The sequence below is a fragment of the Hyalella azteca genome, unplaced genomic scaffold, assembly GCF_000764305.2.
Source record: "Hyalella azteca isolate HAZT.00-mixed unplaced genomic scaffold, Hazt_2.0.2 contig1873, whole genome shotgun sequence".
Lineage (NCBI taxonomy): Eukaryota > Metazoa > Arthropoda > Malacostraca > Amphipoda > Hyalellidae > Hyalella > Hyalella azteca.
Genome location: NW_025932169.1, coordinates 1 through 21,248, shown reverse-complemented (window position 1 = coordinate 21,248; position 21,248 = coordinate 1). Strand labels below are relative to the sequence as shown.

The window sequence follows — 21,248 nt, the reverse complement described above, 5'->3', positions numbered from 1 at the left end:
AAATTGCACAAAAAAATTAATTTCGTCTGTCTATGGGCGGATACTTAAGTGTTATTAGAGGTTCTTAAGCAAATTCAGTAATGTTAATACATATCGACAACATTACGTTACGTTAATACATATCAACATTAACATTACTAATACATATCGATTAATATTACATATCAGTGATTTTAATACATAATACATATCGACAATGACACGTTGAAAATTTAGCTGACAGAATAATTATTACAAACCTTGTAGGCATTCAATCATCTTAGGTAACATTTCAACGCATAAAAACTTAATAATTATTTGAAACGCGTCAATAGATCACTTTTGTCACTTTGACCAGATTTAATTTAGATTTTGCACCTATGAACTAGTGTTTCATGCACTGATAGTGACAGATAAAGGCGCTCCGAGTATGAACGCGTTCAAGAACAGACTAGATAATGGTAAATATGTGTTCAGACTTGAAATGCCTAGCACCATATCGAACCCGGTGGATGTTTGGTAGCTATTTCAAATTACCGTCAGTCTTGAAAAGATCCCGTCAAATGACACGATTTTAGATCTTCTGTGAACAAGGCACGAAAAGGAAAAGAATCGGCGACAGGCCTCATCAGGCCTACTCCTTAGCGCCGACATCACTGTTTTGTTATGTTAATCAAATGTACAGTAACATTAAAATATTATCAAATTGCTGAAAATTAAAACATGTATTACAAATGTAAATATATTCACAATACACAACCGAATATAATAAGTAACAAAATTAAAATTGACACATGAGAGGCTGAGACGAGGAAGAACTCGTGTATATTCATCGCGCATATTAGTCTTCTACACCATCCAGCTCTTCAGCAGTTGTCTGCTGCTGCATTAGCTTGTTTATTGTTGATGCAATAGATAAGCTGTATGCCTCTTGTGGTGTCGATACTCCAGTATGATGTCCGACTCGTCGTTTACCTGCTGGATATTCAGTGGTTTGTGTGCTGGCAACAACTTGTGGTCAGAAAATGACTGAATTTGTTGTTTCATTTAAATTGTTCATGTTGCGTAGTGCCAAGTACTTCGTAGATTTAGGAAACATGAGTAACAACGGCCCCAAAAATCCGAACAACCGTGGGAAGGTAAACGCCTCAAAAACTCGAAGTCGTCGACCTCGCTGGTTAGATGTTGGCATTCGTCCGGGGAACGATATCAACAAAGACCATTTGAACATTTCTGCTTCTTTCCAGTACATGTTCAATTTATCAGCAATTTTTGGAATTCATGTCATCGATAAATACGAAGAGAAAAAATTCAAAACGAGCAGGACCCGAGTATTTTTCAGCATTGCAGTCATCATAAACGCAATTTGCGGATTTGGCATCTATGTTTGGTTTATCGCGAAAGAAACGTGTCCATATTGGTACGTTGTGATGGTCCTGCCGACCATATTAGCGTTCGTTTATATTCTGCAAATGACGTTATCGTCACTCTATCACCGTCACCGCATGGCGCGTTATTTGGCAGCTCTAAGCGTCATAAAAGTGAAACGGTATAATTCATTTATGGTTCAATTTGCAATCATGGTTTTCATTACGAGCGTTCTTGCCGTGCCTCTGTGCATGCTGCTTCCGAAAAGCCTCAGATATTACGCTATGCCGTCGGTGTTTCTTAGCACTTTCTTACCAGTGTTACAAGACGTGTACTTGAGTATATTCATTTGGTCTATCAACGCCGGGTATCAAACTCTGGAGGAACAAGTTCGATCGCAGACTTTGTGGTCTCAGGACTACGTTACAGAACTTGCGACTCATTGGATTAGTCTGAAGAAACTTCTATTCTTTCACAACTCGGTCAGTGATTACGCTCTAGTAAATTGTTGAATTTATTGCAGGTTACTCATAATTTCACCCAATCAATTATAGAGTTGAAATAATATGAAAATAAAATTAATCAGGTGATTTTGTTTTAATAATAATAATAATAATAATAATAATAATAATAATAATAATAATAATAATAATAGCGGTTTCAGCGTTTATTAGGCCATAAGCCTGTAGCCGATTCTTAACATCGTAGAACATCCACAGCTTGTTGCGGTCTCGAACTCACAACTCACGTACTGATTCAAATTCTGCTTCGCGCCTCTCTGCGCCAATCTTGGTACTCTGAACTGTAACCACTGGGGCACCCTGCCCATTATTATTAGTACCTTTACTTTTTCATTCAAATTTTAAAATTTACCTTATTTTCGCAGATTTTCCGAAGAACCACGTTCGTGCGCTTGATTCTCTTCACAGCGCAAATGATGTCTTACTTGGTCACAATCACCACCTACCAGCAGAGTAGCGAGTGCCTTCCGCTTTTCGTCTGCACGCTCATCTTCATGATCGAACTCTTGGTGCGACTCGCACGAATTTGCAAAGCAGGAGAGGCCATCTATAACTCGGCAAGTTCACTCAGCAAGTAAAAAGGGAATCGTTGTTATTGATTTTAGAAATTGTTGCACCATAGTTTTCTAATTTTTACTTGAATGTGTGTTTGGATAAAAATTACTTAATTTTCGCATGTTAAGCTTTAGATGGCTGAAATAAAATATGAATTCTACTATGTATTCTACTAAATTCATATGAATTCTACTGTATCCGGCACCGTTTCTGCTCGAAACTTATCATATATTGGCGATATAACATTTTTGTTGATCCTGAGGATGTGTAAAGATCAAGATCAAGACTATCCATAGGCCATGACTTCCTATAAAATTACTTGCAACTTGAAGGCGTTTAATTTATGAATACAGTGTCGCATACTTCCAAGACATGTTCAATTGCTTTGCTTTCGTTAAAGTATATGATAGTTTTCCAAAGGCGTTAAGCAAAACAATCATGTAGGCGTGAGGTTTAAGATCTGAAGTTCTATTTTTCTACAGCACATGGGCTTAGCGTTCGCGCTATCAGAGATCTTACATAGTCCTATGTTGACGGATGACGTACGAGAGCCGCTACAGGTTTTGCTGACGAGAGTGGAGGCGCAGCCTGCTGAGGTTGAGGTCTGGGGTATGAAGAGGTGTGTGGGTAGATGTTCCTCACCAATAATAATGTTAATTTATTAACTAGTACAAATAATTGCCCATTTAGAAGTAAATAACAAAAAAAGTGTGCAAACTGCTTCGAAAAATGATCACTAACAACCGATGATGTCCAAGAAAATCAAATTTTTGCCTGGGTGTGCAGGTTGGGCAGCAGCTCCATGACCCGACAACTGAACATCGTCATCTCGGTCTTCGTGCTGATGCTGCAGCTCCAACCGCAGTATTCAATCCAGGATTTTGTTTGGCCCGAGGGACTAAGCTACTTTGATCGCTGTTATTCGCCTTCGAGTTCGGGCTAAGTCTCCAAATACCACTGATTTATATGTTTATTCCTATGACGACCATATTTACATGTATAATAAGGTAATCTTCTAAATTTTATCTCCTTATTGATGCAACTTAGCCTACAGCCTGAATAATTATTCAATTGTGAGACTCGAGAAAAATTAATTTCCTTTGATAGTTCCATTGCTTCTAAAGGGTACATCAAGTGAAAGCTCACATCTATTCACAACATAAAATAATCTTCTCACTCCTGAAGGCGCCATAACAATCGCCAGATGTTAGGATATATAGTTTTTCTTCTGTACCATTGTATGGGGTAGGCAAAATAAATATAATCTTTAGCAATATTAAATTTATATTTGTTTCATTATCTTGCCTAAATATAGTCAAGACTTTTACAGCAAAGAAATCCTAAGTAAAACACAATTTTTTCATTGGAAACGTTTGGGAGACCAGCGGCGAGCGTTAATTGACAAGACTTAATTAATTAATTAATTAATTTGCAGATGACAGCTGACCTTAAGCATCGTGCTGCATCCAAATTCTACATATACAACGATAATGTTTTAATCTGTAATCATTTCTCCAATTTACGAAAAAAGTAACAACTTATTTCAAAGGATTCAAATGGAAAATAATCTAGATAAACCCACAGTCACGTGAGAAGCGATATACTGCCATGGAGTGGTGGTCAGAAAATTTCCTCTCACGAGTGGACACTCAAAAAACCATTTTACGTAACGATTATAATGAATGCTTTATGGAAATGATTTTAGGAACAAATATGTCTGACTGAGAGTGTCTTCGACATCAATTTCGACAGTCGAATACGAGAATGTCTGATTTTAGAAAGTTTCGCATTCTCTTCGAAATTTGAGTTCAGCTGAAGATGAAATGTTTACATAAAAAAAATTAATTCCAGACTGCAAAAATTTTTCGAGGGGGCCCACCGTAAAGACTTCAATGGAATTTTGTCAACAATCCTACCTTCTATAATCTATATAAATTCCGCCCCTTCGGAGAATTGAATGAAAACAACCAATTTTTTCCGCAGTGTGAGAATTTAATCGTGAATGGTTTGTGTATAGTGTAGCTTCAGAGGTTTCAGTGTTTAGTTTCCGTTTAGTTTCAGGTTTTTGTTTAATTTAAAAATGTTCAAATGAACAAATTATTTACGCTAAGATCTTTAATTTTCAAGAACAAATTGATAGAATGTGAAGGTGCAGGTCATGAAGTCCGCTCAAATATTCCTGAAGTCGCGGTGAGTGTGAAGCAGCAGCTCAATTGTGCGTGTTAACCAACAGAATTTGCAACGCAGAATTTTTGTGGAGTGTAAATGATTTTTTTTTGGAAACTTATGTGAATATTTTAGGTAATTCACCTCAAACATTAATGCTGTTATATATGAATTATATGATACAAATCATTACATAACGCTCAATTCCATGATAAAAAAATTATATTTTTACGTGTGTCTGAATTGAGAATGTCGAACATAAAACTATCTGTGAGCAGGTACCGCAGGCAGGGCTGCTTTATAGTTAATAAATGAGACTGCCGTAATAAAGCAACTACCAAAATAACAGATTTTCTACCGGTATGTCATCGCTGACAGCGCCGCATGAACACTATATTGGTTCTGTATGCAATCCGGCTTCAGTGTTGGTTCGGTGCCAACTCGCGGCCTTAATTTCGTCGCTAAAGTGGTTCTCCTGGCTTCATCACTGCACTGTTTGGAGATACATGGGACTGGAGGTTAGCGTGTGATCGTAGGTAATGCCGGCGCCAATAAATTACTGGGTAAGGGCGCTGTTACCGGTAAAGAGGATGATAAGACGATGATCAATATATTGTGCAATCTATACAGAACGGCTTTATAATGGACGCTGGAAAGTCAATTGACTTGTGAGATTAGTTCGTTATCGCTATGTATACGTGGTGCTAATGTATCCGCAGCGCACGTCCTAGTGTTTGCACTCTTCACTGATCTCATTGTCAGTGCCTCGGATACATTCAGATTCCTGCCAGCACGGTCCTGTGAGTACGGTCCTTTCAATCCCTGAGGAAAATGAACGCAGTTGAACTTATCCGGAATGACTTACACGAAGATGAAAGTGATGTCCTCTTTCCCTCAACTTTCGAAGGACTAAGTTCCTCAACTGTTGTCCGCATCGACGAATATTACCACAAAACCTTTTGTTTTGTGAGTCTTATCGGTCTTCATATTTTTGAGATCCGCCCAAATGGTGAGGTTTTGATTTGCTACATGAGGGCATGTGCCCGTGTGTTTATCCTTACCCTAGCGATCTTTGCCAGCTGTGAATCGCTTGCGATGAAAATCTACTTCGGATGGCCCATGTGGTTCGTCATTATGACTTTGCCATTCTGGTACGCTTCAGTTTACAGCGTCCTAATTTACATCTCTTTGACCAGACACCGCAAAATTCACCAGATTTTCGTAGGTGAGATAGTGAAGCTGAATACCCGTGGAACGTACAACATCACACTCAAAATCTTCTATTTTGTTCTTTACGTCGGCATTTTCGTGGTCACCGCGTGCGCAGTCGTCCCCATGAGCATGTGGATGATATTGTCCCCCGTGCTGCTCACGATGCTGATCCCAACCATCCTGGACATTTACATGAGCATCTTCGGGCAGGCAATAATGGAAGCCCTCGTAGACTTAACTGAAAGAATTACAGCCAGTGAGAAAATTGACGTCGATTTTATGAATGTCATTACAGCAGATTATTTGTTCATCCAGAATATTTTGGATTTATTTAATGAGGTGAGTAATAACTGATTGGTGTGGATTTACTTAAGTCTTTTGAACTAAGTGTTTGGAATATGTAATACGAAAATTAATATATTCATTTTATTGCAGTTATCGACAATAATCATGATATTAATTACTGTTTTTCTTTCTCAGTTGAGCAGCCCGATCAAGACCTACCGCGTATTCTTGTTCGGTATGCAGAGCACAGGCCTCCTCTACACCCTCTTCTCCTTCCAGGACCCCATGCATTGTCTTGACAAGTTCATACCCTTCTTAATGTCTTTATTTGAGTCCATCATTCGCTTCTATATGATCTGTGAACGTGCAGATTGCCTTTACAGAAGAGTAAGTATTAAAAAACAAATATGAGGTTATCCACCTCATATATTGTTTACACTGATCATTGTAATTATTATACATGGATATTTTGTCAATACTTTGTTTAAGGAGACAGTATTTCAAGTGTTTCAGAGTAGATTACAAATCAATATGCGTAACTTAATAATAAAAGATAATTTATACTTTTAAACTTCAGGGTGTTTGCCTCTATGAAAGCATAGTAGACAAGCTAGTGGGCACCCCGCACGAACAAGCTGAAGTTGTTACCCGCCTCTCAGCTCTCGCTGGCAGACTACGTGTTCAACCGATGGCTGTTCACTCCAGCGGCTTTGGAATGTAATATTTATTTACGTTTGATCTACTTCTAGGTATCGTAATCAATGAAATTAAAGCAGGGCATGGAATAGGCCGAAAACACTACACCAATGTTAACTTTACACAATGAACCAAGAATTTCGGTAAATTGGTGTTAAATTCATTGGTGTTTTTGTTCATTAACGACATTCAATAATTTTCCGTATAGCTCAGTCATAAGAACTACTTTTTAGAGGAAATTTCTACTAATTTTTGTTAAATACTGAAAAATAAAGTTCACTTACATCAAGCACATACTTCATACTTTAATATTCACTTATATATATATATTACCATTTCATGCAAGTTTGCCCTGACACAGAATGGACGGGCGAACATTTGTGGGCACGAGCACGTTGATCCTCACGTATCTGCTGCTCCTCGTATCCATGAAGCCCAGCATGAAAACTGCCGACGACGACTTCACCACGGACACTGGGCTGGCGAAATGCTTTACTTTTGAAGCCCACAACCACACCGGGAGCTCGCATCAGTTTTATAATTAACTCTATAATTAAAAAACAAAATGTGCATTTTTGGCGTGAGATAAGGAAATTTCAAAATCAAATATTCCTGTCGATGTAATATTGTAACGTAACAAACTTGATTTTAGTGATAGACGTGTCCGGGTGGGATGCAAGTTTAATAAACCATCGTACGGTACATACAATTAATAATTTAAAACTTACTTACATTATATGCTTACCTTCGATTGAATCAGTAACTCTTCATTAATTGCGAATATTTGAGACACCAAGTTAAAATGAACGGTTCATGTTTTATCTATTAAAATAAACTTTTATTGTAGCGTCTGCGAAGTGTTCTAAATATTCAGAAAATATCAATCATATGTTGTTTTAAAAATTGGTTCTAGCGAACGTGTTCACCGCAGCGGTCGCGCGAAAATTTTCGCGCAGTCGGCGGAGCGACAAAGCTCGTGATGTGTCAACTGAATATTGTGCGAGCGATGAACAAAGATTTTCTTGTTATCTGTAGAGATACTGTGAGGCTATAATTGAAAAGTCGGTTAAACGCTTGCTTGGGATGCATGGAGAGGAAAAGTTTCATAGTCTGTGTTTAGAACATGACCTTGGTATAGCCTCATGCTCTACAATTTTTTATTAGTTAACACTTTAATCACGGCACAACCCACCAGCGCTGGCATATGGCCTAAAAAAGGCCAAGGCCATGGATAAAAAAGGCCTATAATTCAAGATATACTAGTTAATTTATAGGTTCCTGTGCAAAAATCATATTTTCCTTTTTTCCATACATTTTACATTCATGGTGGTAGTACTGCCATCATAAAATTTTGTCCACAAACACAATTGAAAAAAAACTAAATTGCGGAATTTGCCCAGAAAAAAAACGGCAAGCCACCGGTGGGTTGTGCCACACTTAACGTGAAGGTTTCTTTTCAAGAAAAAATTTTAATTTTGGTTCCATAAATTATTTATGATGTTAGTGATGAAAGCAGTTTTTAATTATTTTCTTGCCAATTTTCGTAGTCAACTTTTGTAGTCAACTTTTTGGTGAGAAAATACCTTTGTGGGCGCAAACGAATCAAATCGTCCACCAATAATTAATATTTTTACCACATTTTATTACTTTTTATACAATTTTTTTACCAAATTTGAAGAGAAATGAAAACCAAATTTATTAGTAATTTTTAACGAATAAATAACAGTAATTATGATATACATAGAAAATAAAATGTGGATGCATGCGAACAACTCGAGACAATTGCTGTCGGTAGGCGTGCGTTGTTGCAAGCAGTCAAAGCAAGTCTTGCATTAAATGTCTTTGAAATCCCACAAATGCAAATCCTATTCTCCAAATACTATTGCCTCTGTGTAGGAATATGTAGGATCAAATCAGAATATTTTGTTCAGTGTTCTTAAAAGCAGCATAAAGACTAAGAGCAAACCGTATTGTTCGATCTAACGCGATTAGAGCGGTTTGACGATCCCGTAGCAGGTAGCGAACTTGGTGCCAACTTGCCTTGGGGTTACGGAGGGATGTGTCCGTAGTTCAGCATCTGCAGAGGTATGTTCTGGTGGTGTGTACTTAATTTTACTGCGTTTCCAAGTGTTGAATAATCTGTTTGTAAATCCCAAGAATTCATTTCTATTTTGAGATAAGGTGCAATTATTTAAGTTATTAAACTTAAGCTAGACTTAGTTTCTTGTAGGGAATCGACCGTAGAAGAGGCCAGTCCCAATCGTTGCCGCTCCTGAGCTCTTAGCTAGTTCGCCATTAAGTTAATAATAAAACTTTCATGTGGATACTGCTTTTTAATTAAACCTCGGCACGGAAGATTATCACACTCTGTCATGCGTAATAATTTACTAAAAATGTGCATACACGTTGCTGCTGGGGAACGGGTTGACATGTTTGGATGATTTAATAAATATATTCACTTTTCAGTTCCAAATGGGTGCCATGCGTATCTATAACTGCGATTTCACTATTTCAAATGTTATTACACCTTCCATGAGTTAATGCTTTTATTTACATGCTATATCTCATGGATTATTAAACTCAACTATCACTTCTAAACTTATCTTTATTCATTATCATAGAATATTTTTATTTTTAGAATATTTCAAATAACTGCAAAGTTATTCGAATGAAAAACTGCACACATTTGTTACTCTACTGGGAATTGTATTTTATGTTATATCTCAATCTTGTATTTGAAAGTCTAAGCTTGCGGTATATGATCTAAGAGTGAAGCATTTCGTATGTAAACGGCAAATCATCATTTTAGCATTGATGCATGTTTGTTAGTCAAAAAGTAATTATTAATAAATGACAATTAAAATTCCTAAATTTTCTGACATTGTGAGTAATCATATCGAATAAAATGCTACTGCCGCTTCGATTCATTGTTTTAATTTGGTTTTAGTCATAGACAAGAACAACGCTACAATAATTAATTTCAATTAACAGCTATTCATATTCAGAACCAAATTTTGTGGATTAACCTTTATTATTAGAGCTTCTGAGCGCAATATCTGTTATCGTTTCAGTCATAGAAAAACCTCAGCCAATTTTGAGCAAAAGTTCCACGCTTTCGGTTTATCGTTACGCTTCACTAGCCGAAATTGTCAAACGCCCCCAGTGAGACGTGACCACGGCATCAGATCACCGCGGACGGATCAAAATACGTGCAGGCTTTATGGACTAGTTTCCAGTGCTCCTATAAGAATAAATAAATAAAATAAAATACGTGCAGGCTTGGTGCGCGTGTTCTATAATTAGAAACAATGACACGTTGGAATGGCGATAATTCTAGCGCACTCTCTGCTGTGTACGTTTTCAGGAATGACTAATTTTGCTATACCTACTATTTTTGTCGAGAAATATTTCTCAGGTCTTTTTCGAATGCACTAAAAAGTTCTTCTGTATTTTTATTTTTATGTAAGAATATTTTTACTATAATTATATCTATATAATACATATATAATTTAACTGACAGTGCTGATAGAATTCATGCATATAAGGTTCACTGATCAGGGCCAAATTTGTGACACATCACTTCTCTTTACGTATTTGAACAATGGAACGAGTTCCCGCCCCTGTATACGAGTATACGATGGAATGACTCGCTGGATGCGGACAGTTCGCTAGCGGAACTACGCTCAATTGTTGGCATTGTGTGTCACTCACACGTTAATGGGATATTCTATATTAAAGAATTGAGATCTGTTGCGCAGTAAATACATTAAACAGTAATACATTCAGTAATACATTAAAAATATCTTATATGAAATTGCCTCTCAGATTTTTTATTAATTAGTTGTTTACAATTAATATTCAATGTCACTTTGCTGCGACAAAGATGGCAAAAAGAATTCAATAATAAAGCTTATAAAAAACGTGAGCATAAAATTTCCCTGGGATTGAACTAGCTTGCAATTATTTATACACATCATGATTAAGAAGCTAGTTGAATGAATGTTCTCTTCGAGTACCAATGCTGCAACATATCCAATATTATATTCATATCACGTATCACAAATTCAAAATTCATAGTTGACATTCTAGAACTTATGTAATCTACTTGAAATGATTTATCAAATAAACTAACAGACGAGCTTTGAAGAACTTCCTTTTTATGGTTCTAGTTGAAACTTCCTGCTAGAACGCTCTACATTGAGATTGCATTAGTAGTTCAAAATTAATCTAAATGTCATTTAAACCTGCAAGATGTGACATGCAAAACATGCAAGATGTGATAAGTAAAAAAATGTTCAATCTCATGCCTAGACAATGATTCCGGAATTATTTAACCGAACGATTATAATTAATATCAGTTCATTCTACCTTTTCCAATTAACGGTGGACTTCGCACACGATGCTCAGCGGTCCACCGAGTCTAGGACCGAGCCTCCATAACACGTTTGACTTCGCCACTACCTGTTGAGGAATTGAATTCACGGACAGTTTACAGTATTTATAAATTATTTGCATAACTTTATGCAGAATTTTTTGACGATCTCCACTTTAGTTAGAGCCTCAAATCTGAATGTCGTATCAGTTAACTGCATCAGTATACTGCATCTGAGTCGTTGTGCCACTTCATACCACATCTGTTTCAAACCACAATTTCACCTGGAGAATAAAGTATTCCAGGCACAGCGGAAACAGCAGGCACTGTCTTCGGCCTCTTGTCGTGAAGATTCGCAAGTCTATAGCGGTCCGTCACTTGTGCTGTACTGTGGACTTCAGTTGATGCTTCATCTCCACTAGACTCATCCCCCGTCATCCTCCTGCCTTGGGCGTGAGACGTGGGCCGCTGGCCGTGCCCATTCTTCGGTGCAAACACGTGAACTCCAGACGACAGCATGTGGTGGGTGGCGTGACGACTATTGGTGCAGTGTCCTCAATGCCTTTTCAAATGCTGTTTAATTTGCTTGGCCAAATAGTCTTCTCGAGTTGTCAATTACTTTGAAGTAAACATGATCACAGTAGCCTTCATTAAATTCAATCTATATTGCGGTTATCCCATATTGTGGAGATCGTTAGAAAGATTTCTGAAAACTTTGGTATATTTAAGCAACTCTAAGCACAGAGCATTGTAAGTCTAACTGCCAATTTACTTTCTCTCCTGCTTAATTATGTCGTATATTTAGGTGCGGTGATCTCTTGAGACTTTGCCTGGGACTGCCACGGGAGCACTGACCCACTGCTTGCCCATCAGCGGCAGGGGTCCCCGCCACAGCTACCGGATTCGGGGAAGATACCGAGCTATGACGTTCTTCATACTTTGCGACGCCTGTCGCATAATTCATCGCTCAATAAACTGTCCTTCTACCAATCCAATTTTTAATCCCTAATAAGTTTTTCAAGACTACCCAGGCAAAGCTTTTCTAAACCACGCACGTTGATCATGATCCAAATTTATATTCGGGTTTATATAATCTTATAGATATCTACTTTGTGAGTGTGTTTGAAGCCTACGACCAGCAAAGTATAGGGGCGCGTTTCAAGATACTTCTCGTGCTGGAATATTACCTGCACCGAAATTTAATTCTTATTTAGTGGTAGAATAGCAATAGAGTGGAGGAAAGGATAGGATCAAAAATTTAAATTTTAAATTAAAACGTAGAAATATTATTTGGAAGACTTACTTTGGTTTTCTCCTATTTTGAAACGACAGTTAAATGAGAGTTCTATGTTCTATGTTTCACGTAAAATGTGAATTTAAACGGGTCTTAGCTTCGTCAAATCTCAGTTTCATTCGTATCAAAGGGATTCACGATTATAATTGCTGTGAATATCTTTCCCGAGCAACACCGGGCTAACTTGATAATTTATATACATGTTCCGAATCGACAATATATTCATTTGTGGAAAATAATAACCGATATTATTGTCTCCGTCTGAATAGTGTGACATCTTCTTGTTGTTGAACTGATAAAAATGTTGTAAACCATTTTAAATCAACTGGCCTTTATACTAGTACTTCTTTCGTACGCAGGGTTTTCCTGATGATATTCGAACCTTCACAATGTACAATGAGCGCAACATTTTACCCTGTGGCGAAGCAGTGTGCGTGATGGTGCGCATGGTGGTCGTGTGGATGCTTCTGTCCCTGCAGGAGGCGTCCTCGAGCAACGTGCTGGTGCTGCACCCCATGCACTCGCCCTCACACGTGCTCGCCCTCAGGACCCTCGTGCTCGAAATGGCAGACCGAGGGCATCAAGTGAGAGAAACATCAGTAAATAATCACATGATTATCATCAAATCCACGTATGCCGTGTTTTTTTTTATAATGAGGAACATTTTAAGACCAACCAGTGGCAACAGGCAATGGAACTTGAGTATTAAAGAAAATTAGCATAATGCTTGAAACCAAACTTAGCAGAAGATGTAACACTATGGGTTTCACGTGTTCCGTGGGACTCTTACTTAAAGTTTAACGAAAAATTATAAGAAAAGAAATTAGTGTCCGGAAGTATTCGATTGCCAAAGATTTTCTCTGATATCAACACTTTCCTGCCGCCATTTCCTCAATCACCCACGTGAATGGCATATAATAGCGAACTATCGGCCAAATGTGAAAAAAATTGTTCGCTATCAAATATTTATATACTTTTATTTGAAATGAAACCGTGCTAATCTTCCATTGTAATGACAGATTACAATCGTGAGGCCGTTTGACCGTCAAATCCCGACATTATCAGCAAGGAACGTTACCGAACTCTTCGTCGCCATTGACAACACTCACGGACAGATCCCCATGATGACACACGACAACCCGGCGGAGTAAGTGGTGCGCAGCGCAGGTTGCAGTACAGTTGTCTCATTGCGCTACGCGTAACACCGTGATTGTTTTCTAGTGCCTTGAATGCATTTAGTGCGCTAAGAAGGCATATCAAAACAATAAGGCAGAGTACATTATTATTTCTGGTTCGCTAGCAGATCCAAGGGTGAATATAGAGGTTTTGATTCAAACCAAATGATAGAATAGAATAGAAGTGTTGGCGTTGAAGAAATAGGCCCATGGCCTGTTGCCGATTCTTGAACTTTTCGTGACTTGATTCACAAGGGATGACGCGTGTTTTTCGCGCGTCGAATACCAAGACCATTATTAGCGGCACCAACAAAATGTGTTGAACATTTCAGGTTCCAAATGCCCATGGCACTGATGTGGCAGCGTGGCACATCATTTACAGCGCTGCCACTGGACGGTTTCCTAACGCTGTCTGCGTTCTGCCAACGCCTCTTGTCCGACCAGGACCTCAGACACGTCCTCAGGAACTCCGACTTCCAGCTGGCCGTTGTAGACCTCATCTATAACGAGTGCGGACTCGCTCTAGCACACCATTTAAGTGAGACTTTTATGGCTGGAAACATTTATGTTCATCGTGTTCCAGCATTTTGGTGATATTAGATAATATTTTTATGACTAAAGAGTTTTAAGTATTCAATTAGGAGGGTCATTAAGATCTTTAATCTTCGCAATAAGAAATTCCTGTTACGGTTATAATATTTATCAGCATTGTTTAGAATTGCCCTGATAAATAATTTAAGTGAAATTCAATAGAAACACCGGGGAGCCTTTATACTATAATGAGGGATGTCCATGTCTATAAAATCATAAACAAGTGAATGAATAAGATCAGCATACAACGAAATCTGCTTAAAGGAACAAATTCTGCCAACCAATGTTACAACCAAGAACTTGCACTATAATGTAGCACTGATTACCTTGAAATTAAGGTGACTCATTTTACCGATAGATATCCCAATAAGTTAGTGATAATTGAGGTTCAAAATATCGTCTTCATATAATTAGGGTGGCTAAGGAAACATGGCCCCTTGTGATTTTCTTTTGACTTCTGTTGAAGAGACGAATTATTATATGTTGTTCTGCAACTTGTTCATAGTACTAAATTAAAAAATCTTGAATTTATTTTGTTGCTTTACATAATTAAAAAAATAAAGGATAACGAGAATTACATATTCTAAGTAAAAAATATCTTCTGCAACAAGAGTTTATCGGATGTAAATGTAATCTATGGCTAATATTTTTTAATTTTTCACGTACATTTTCCAGTGTGTAATAATCTGTACGCGAAAATGTTCGGATATTCAGTGATAAAGGAGTTATATGACAGACAAGGCAAAAGAAGTATTACACTACAGAATAAAGTAATCTTAAAATAATTTTTTTGTTCAACACGGCAAAAAATATTAAATCACAGGTCAAAGTGATCTTATAATAAGAAATTTCTTAATTTTAGGCCTACCGGTGGTGGGGTACTGGGCCTTCACATTCGCGGGAGGAGAGCCTCAGTACACGACAGCATTCAACCCACCCTCATGCACCCCACTCATCCTCTCGCACTTCAGTGACCGCATGAACTTCTTCCAGAGAATTGGCAACCATTTACTCTTATTTTGGAATGAAATCGTTATGCAGGTAATTGCAACACCTCACTGATAAATAACAGATGAGAAGGTTTATTTCGTACAATCGGTGCAAAGTTTTACTTAAGTTAGGTTACTTCTCGTTGTGTACTTTTTCTGGGCGACTCGATCCTTATCTTTGCGACATGAAAAGTTATCCGGTATTAAAAATGTCATGTTTTTGCAGAGTAACTAGTTGACGTTAGTAGACAAAGGGTTAAAGGAAACTGTCCGGTGACGTGAGATACAGGCGATGAATTTGCCAATGTTGCTGGGCAAAATATTCTCCAATGAATAATTCGTATGAGGACTCTTCTGTACATTGCTACCTGTACGTGGTTGGAGAAAATATTTTATGATCTTTTACTAAAAAATTTTTCAAGCTAACACATTATAGAAATGTGTAATTTGATCACAGCTTTCTATTTTGAATTTTTTGATAAAACAAAGTACTTGCGTCAAAAATGTCCATTCCATCAGGTAACCTTTTGGGTAACCGGCAGTCACATTACGAAGTACTTTCCATCGTGTCCGCGGCCTCAAGAAATGTTGGCTAATCTCTCTGGTGTGCTGATCAACTCGCACCCCGCCATTGACTACCCTAGACAATTGCCCCCTTCGTTTCTAGAAATCGGAGGCTTCCATATCGGCAAACCAAAGTTGTTACCGCAAGAATTTGCTACATTTGTTGCCGATGCAAATCCTCGTGGACTCATCCTCTTCTCCCTAGGCTTCACATTTGACACGGAGTTCATTCCGAGGGAAGTCGTTGCCACTTACCTCGCCGCTTTTAGGCAGCTTCCCCAACGAATTATCATGGTCGCCAAAGGCTCGATGCGCGACCACTCGGTTCCAGAAAACGTTAAGGTAGTGCAGTGGGCGCCACAAGTTGACATTCTCGCTAACAACAAAACCGTGCTTTTTATAAGCCACTGTGGCATGCATGGAGTCTTGGAGGCTCTAACATATGGAGTACCGATGGTCGGGATCCCCGTGTTCGCTGACCAGCAGGATGTCATGGTGAGGCTGGTACAGACTGGCGTGGCTGTGGAGGTCAGCAAACATTCATCGACAAGTGAAGTGCTTTCAGTGATCACGTCCGTGTTGTACGACCCATCGTGAGTCATGGCTAGAAAAGTTTATTTTATTCAGAGTACTTTCAGAGAATAGCAGTGAAATGAAATCCACGTGAATTTTTTGATCTTAGTTATCACCTTGATTAGTGTCATAAGCTCCTCAGAGAGAACTTTACTAAGGATATAGGCAATGACTGGTGGCGATTAGTGTTGAAAATATTTCGAGACAATCACGATGCATTGGAAACTTACAAGTGCTAATTTTCTTTGGTAGAATTCCTTATCTAGCGATGGTTAGCTGAAATTATTGGCTAAGTTGCACACACAAAAACAGTTGAAACTCCAATAAAATGTAACGTAAAATAAACTTATATATGTAATTAGCTACCATTGTATGAATACTTTGGATTTTGTTCCAGAATTCCGAATTGTACTTCAATTGGAGTGAGTTCAAAGCGCATTATTTATGGCTCGTATTCTTGGTAAACGGTGCATTATTCTTTTACCTTGGGTAAGTTACGAGAATAACTTTAAAGTATTTCCGTGTGTTGCAGGTGCCGCAGACGAGCTCATTTGGGGAGTTACGAGAATAACTTTTAAACTCATTCGGTGTGTCGCAGGTACCGCAAACGAGCTCAGGACTTGGCTGACATTTTACGGGATCAGCCGACCACGCCTCTGCGACGCGCGGTGTGGCTGCTGGAACACGTCTTGGCCACGGCAGGGGCACAGCACCTCAAGCTCTCGTCTCGCCACCTTAATTTTCTACAGTACATTGGCGCCGACGTTGTTGCCTTCATGATCGTCATGACTGCGTTAGTGGGTTACGTTATCAATAAGATCTCGGGACTTGCTCGGAGAAAGATGGCTCTGAACTATAAAGAGAAATCGTCTTAGATATGAACGAGATAATAGTAATTATCGAACATAACATAACATAACATAGTGATGTCGGCTCTGAAGTGTAGGCCTGATGTGGCCTGTCGCCGATTCTTTTCCATTTCGTGCCTTGTTCATAGAATCTAAACTCGTGTCATTTGACCGGATCTTTTCATGTGGACGGCAAAGTTCCTTCGTTCAAGGTTTTTTGAAAGAATACTGTCAATGGGCCGGCCAGAACGGATGCTAATTCTTTGAGCAATCTGGGATGGAAGCCGTCTGGTCCACATGACATGAACATAGACAGAGATCATCAGCTCTACATTGTACGTTTTAATACACGTACTAAAATAGTAATGTTAAAAAGAATTATTTGATGGAATATCTAGTAGCAGGTTTTTTCGTAGTATTTTAGAATTTAATAGCTATAAATAATGATTTTTTAATAACTAGTAGCTGGCATATGTACCTACGCTACCGGTACATTATAGACGCAAGCAATGTATTCCATGCTGAAGGTGAATTTAATTGTCAGTGACTTAAGATAGCCAAAAAATCGTGCATGGGAAAAATATAACGAAGAGTCAATAGCCTCATACACGCATTCTCAGATGTTTATTATCTAAATAATAATAATAATTATCAAGCAATAATTCACAAAAATGCTTATGCTCTACATTTGTCGTTGTTTTCAAGGTAATGTCGGCTACGTATCGAGGAAACTCTCTTCGCTTCGATTGTTAGATATGAAATTCCATATTGGCTACCTACTCAAATGAAAAATGTTTTATTTATAATGACAATTCATAATTTCACGTTGATTTTTCAAGTTATTTGAACCTGTAGAAAAAATTAACCAATAGGTACCTATATTTAACTAAACAGTTACCGCCGTAAAAAGATTTCTGAATTTCGAGACCTTGAAATTCCAGTCATAGTGTTTATGTTTTTATGCAAGAAAAAAGTTATTTTTTTCTATCAAGCGATGCAAGTTAAAACCACCAATTGTACCACTAGGATATGGTGGCGCAACATCTAAATTAGTCGGTTTCATATTTATTAATGCTAACGTTACAACAACACGGTCCTTCCAAGTGATAGTTCAACTTAATTCATCCATAATACCCGTGAGTGCGACACAGCCAACTCTGTATAATTAAAAAATTAAAATCAAGTAGTGCAATTAGAAATTATTATATACTATTTTAGAGGACAAATTTTGTCTTCTATTTTAGTTCGCATTATTCACATCATTGTTTACAGAATACGAGCAGCGACAGAAGTGAAGTTGCAAAACTATCAAAAAGAAAATGATATGGTAAAGAATGTTTTTCCCAACTCTTTGCAATTCTAGAAAATTACCATACAGTTGATGATCATTTTATTTAACAAATACATTTTTAATTTCTTATCCACAAGTAAAGGTTTTAACTTGGCATACGTTAAATACGTATATAGATGCCCTCTGGGAGTATTCTGACGCCATTTTACAGCCAAATAGAATAGGTTGACCTCGCGTCGCCTGTTCGCATCATGTTTTAACAAATGTCACAATAGGGCATTATGGAGCGATACGTTTTTGGTTGGAAATAACTGCCAAATAAATTTGTACTTACAAACTATGAGGAAAGGAGGAGGTAGTTCTGTATATTGATTAAATCTAACCAAATTAGCAGCAATTATATATATATATATATATNATGCTAATACATAAACGTCTTTATTCCTGTAAAGATTGTCTATTTTACGAGTAAACCCTCAAGGCAGCACTGCAGGTCAAACCTGTACATCAACACTGAAGGGGGCAAAGAACACGTGGCTACAGAAGGCAACACAAACAAAGAGGATCCCAATAAACAAGAATCAAACAAGTTACGAAGAACAAAGAAGGGAAGGTTTTATCAACACATAATGCTGTCTCTTATACACATCTAGATGTGTATAAGAGACATATATAGATGCACGCATTCAATGATGACGTTAAACTCATTTCGTCCCTTCACATTACGCATTCATTGGAAACGTCCTCATACCTTGACTCCATACAATGAGTATATGAGAATATAGGGTGTGGTTTAAACACACTTAATAACAACACAGAAATGAGTAACTATTTCTGATACTTCTACCTTTTCGTCAGACAAATTTTTTTATTGCATTTTATGTCATTTTATCATTTATTTTCTGCCATATGTCTTCTGATTTGAATTACCAGAAGCTGGGGCGACTCTAAATTTTGTTAGGATAGCTGCTTGTGAACAATCAAAATGTCCGGAATAATTTGTTTCAGTACAAAATTTCGCTGGTTGCAGGCTAGGTTTCTCGTCCAAATATATTCACCGGATACTTCCTAGATGTTGCTCTTTTCGTCTTTTCGATGAAGAGGCGCTGAAATTTTGCGATCATCCGGAATAAAAAGATCATTCAGTAAATCCGCTAGAGTTTACAAATTACTTACGCAAATGCGGTTCTGATGTAACAATGTCCTGTTTATATGCGAAAAATCAATTTTTGGCGCAGGTGAGGTTATAAGCATAAGGTAGTTTAATGAATATGACGTTTTTACTGCTGGGTTCTAATAGATGGTCTAAAACTAATTTCAGAGGATGAGACATGAAAAATAGCTACAGATAATTTCAGTTACTTCTACTCGTATTTTCCCAGTGGTACCATACATATTTTATAGGAGCCTATACGTTCTTCATTCAGGAATAATTTTTTTTTCAGATCACGAATTTTTCTGCTGCGGTCGCGCGAAAATTTTCGCGCAGTCGGCGGAGCGACAAAGCTCGTGATGTGTCAACTGAATATTGTGCGAGCGATGAACAAAGATTTTCTTGTTATCTGTAGAGATACTGTGAGGCTATAATTGAAAAGTCGGTTAAACGCTTGCTTGGGATGCATGGAGAGGAAAAGTTTCATAGATTGTGTTTAGAACATGCCAATGATTAGCCTCATGCTCGACAATTTTTTATTAGTTAACACGGTAAATGTGTCGCGACCCACCAGCGCTGGCAGATGGCGTAAAAAAGGCCAAGGCCCCGGATAAAAAGGCCTGTCATTCAAAATATACTAGTTAATTTATAGGTTCCGGTGCAAAAATCATATTTTAATTTTTTTCGGTCTTTTGAAAATTTAGTGATGTATTACAGCCATCATAAATTTTTGTCGACAAACGCAATTGAAAAAAAACTAAATAGCGGAATTGGTCCAGAAAAAACCTTGCAACCCACCGGTGGGTTGTGGCACACTTTACGGTAATGTTTCTTTCCCAGACAAATTTTTAATTTTGTTCTATATAGTATTTTGATGTTAGTGATGAAAGCAGTTTTTAGTTATTTTCTTGCCCATTTTCGTAGTCAACTTTTTGGTGTGAAAATACCTTTGGGAACGCAAACGAATCAAATCGTCCTCCCATAATTAATATTTTCACCACATTTTCTTAATTTCTATAATTTTTTTACCAAATGTAAAGAGAAATGAATCCCTCTTTCATTAGTAATTTTTATCGCGCAACTAGCAGTAATTAGGATACGCATACAAATAATAATATACGTTTAAAAATTACTTTTTTAAAACAACACTTCTAAAGAATCCAGCGTCTCCAACGTTACAGATGTACAATGAATTTCTTATTTTATTTTCGAGTATTAAAAAATTAATTTTTCAATTTTTTCAATATATATTTTTTCAAAATTATTTATTCTGTCAATTGATTCATGCATTGCCTCCAACTTCACACAAGTGTGCAAAATTTCAGATCAATTGGACAGGTGAAAGTGTGTCAAATATCAATTATAACATTTGTAGCTGACAAAACTATTTTTTCAGTTTTTTAATATCGAAAAAAAAAATTATTTATAAATTATTTATTTTGTCATTTGATTCATGCATTGTCTACAACTTTACGCCAGTGTGCAAAATTTCGTATCGATAGGATAAGTAGAAGAGTGTTAAATTTCGATTATAAGATTCGTAGCAGACAGAGAGACAAGAAGTTAAGCTAAAGAGAAGTGTTGTAAAATGTGGATGCGAACAACACGAGACAATT

General features: G+C 37.5%; 2 protein-coding genes across 2 annotated transcripts; both read left to right on the top strand.

Annotated features, from left to right (window-relative positions):
- The first annotated feature begins 1,529 nt into the window (after positions 1-1,529).
- On the top strand, positions 1,530-3,428 carry LOC125179084. The gene is made up of 4 exons (XM_047884237.1): positions 1,530-1,829; positions 2,234-2,377; positions 2,906-3,042; positions 3,210-3,428. Exons 1-4 carry the CDS (start codon positions 1,542-1,544, stop codon positions 3,364-3,366), a joined length of 726 nt encoding a protein of 241 aa, XP_047740193.1. The 5' UTR covers positions 1,530-1,541; the 3' UTR covers positions 3,367-3,428.
- Positions 3,429-8,683: 5,255 nt separating this feature from the next.
- Positions 8,684-17,215, top strand: LOC108671091 (UDP-glucosyltransferase 2-like). Its single transcript, XM_018158570.2, has 7 exons — positions 8,684-8,867; positions 12,808-13,032; positions 13,468-13,595; positions 13,956-14,161; positions 15,077-15,255; positions 15,723-16,360; positions 16,939-17,215. The coding sequence occupies exons 2-7, from the start codon at positions 12,838-12,840 to the stop codon at positions 17,213-17,215; spliced, it is 1,623 nt and encodes a 540-aa protein (XP_018014059.2). The 5' UTR covers positions 8,684-8,867; positions 12,808-12,837.
- The last annotated feature ends 4,033 nt before the right edge of the window (positions 17,216-21,248 follow it).

Bases quoted from the DNA above. Each gene is read 5' to 3' on its own strand.
- LOC125179084 (XM_047884237.1), top strand. From the start codon at position 1,542: ATGGTTCAATTTGCAATCATGGTTTTCATTACGAGCGTTCTTGCCGTG. The intron at 1,830-2,233 runs GTCAGTGATTAC...TTATTTTCGCAG, and splicing joins TTCTATTCTTTCACAACTCG to ATTTTCCGAAGAACCACGTT. The intron at 3,043-3,209 runs GTGTGTGGGTAG...CTGGGTGTGCAG, and splicing joins GAGGTCTGGGGTATGAAGAG to GTTGGGCAGCAGCTCCATGA.
- LOC108671091 (XM_018158570.2), top strand. From the start codon at position 12,838: ATGTACAATGAGCGCAACATTTTACCCTGTGGCGAAGCAGTGTGCGTG. The intron at 15,256-15,722 runs GTAATTGCAACA...CCATTCCATCAG, and splicing joins GGAATGAAATCGTTATGCAG to GTAACCTTTTGGGTAACCGG. The intron at 16,361-16,938 runs GTGAGTCATGGC...GGTGTGTCGCAG, and splicing joins TCCGTGTTGTACGACCCATC to GTACCGCAAACGAGCTCAGG.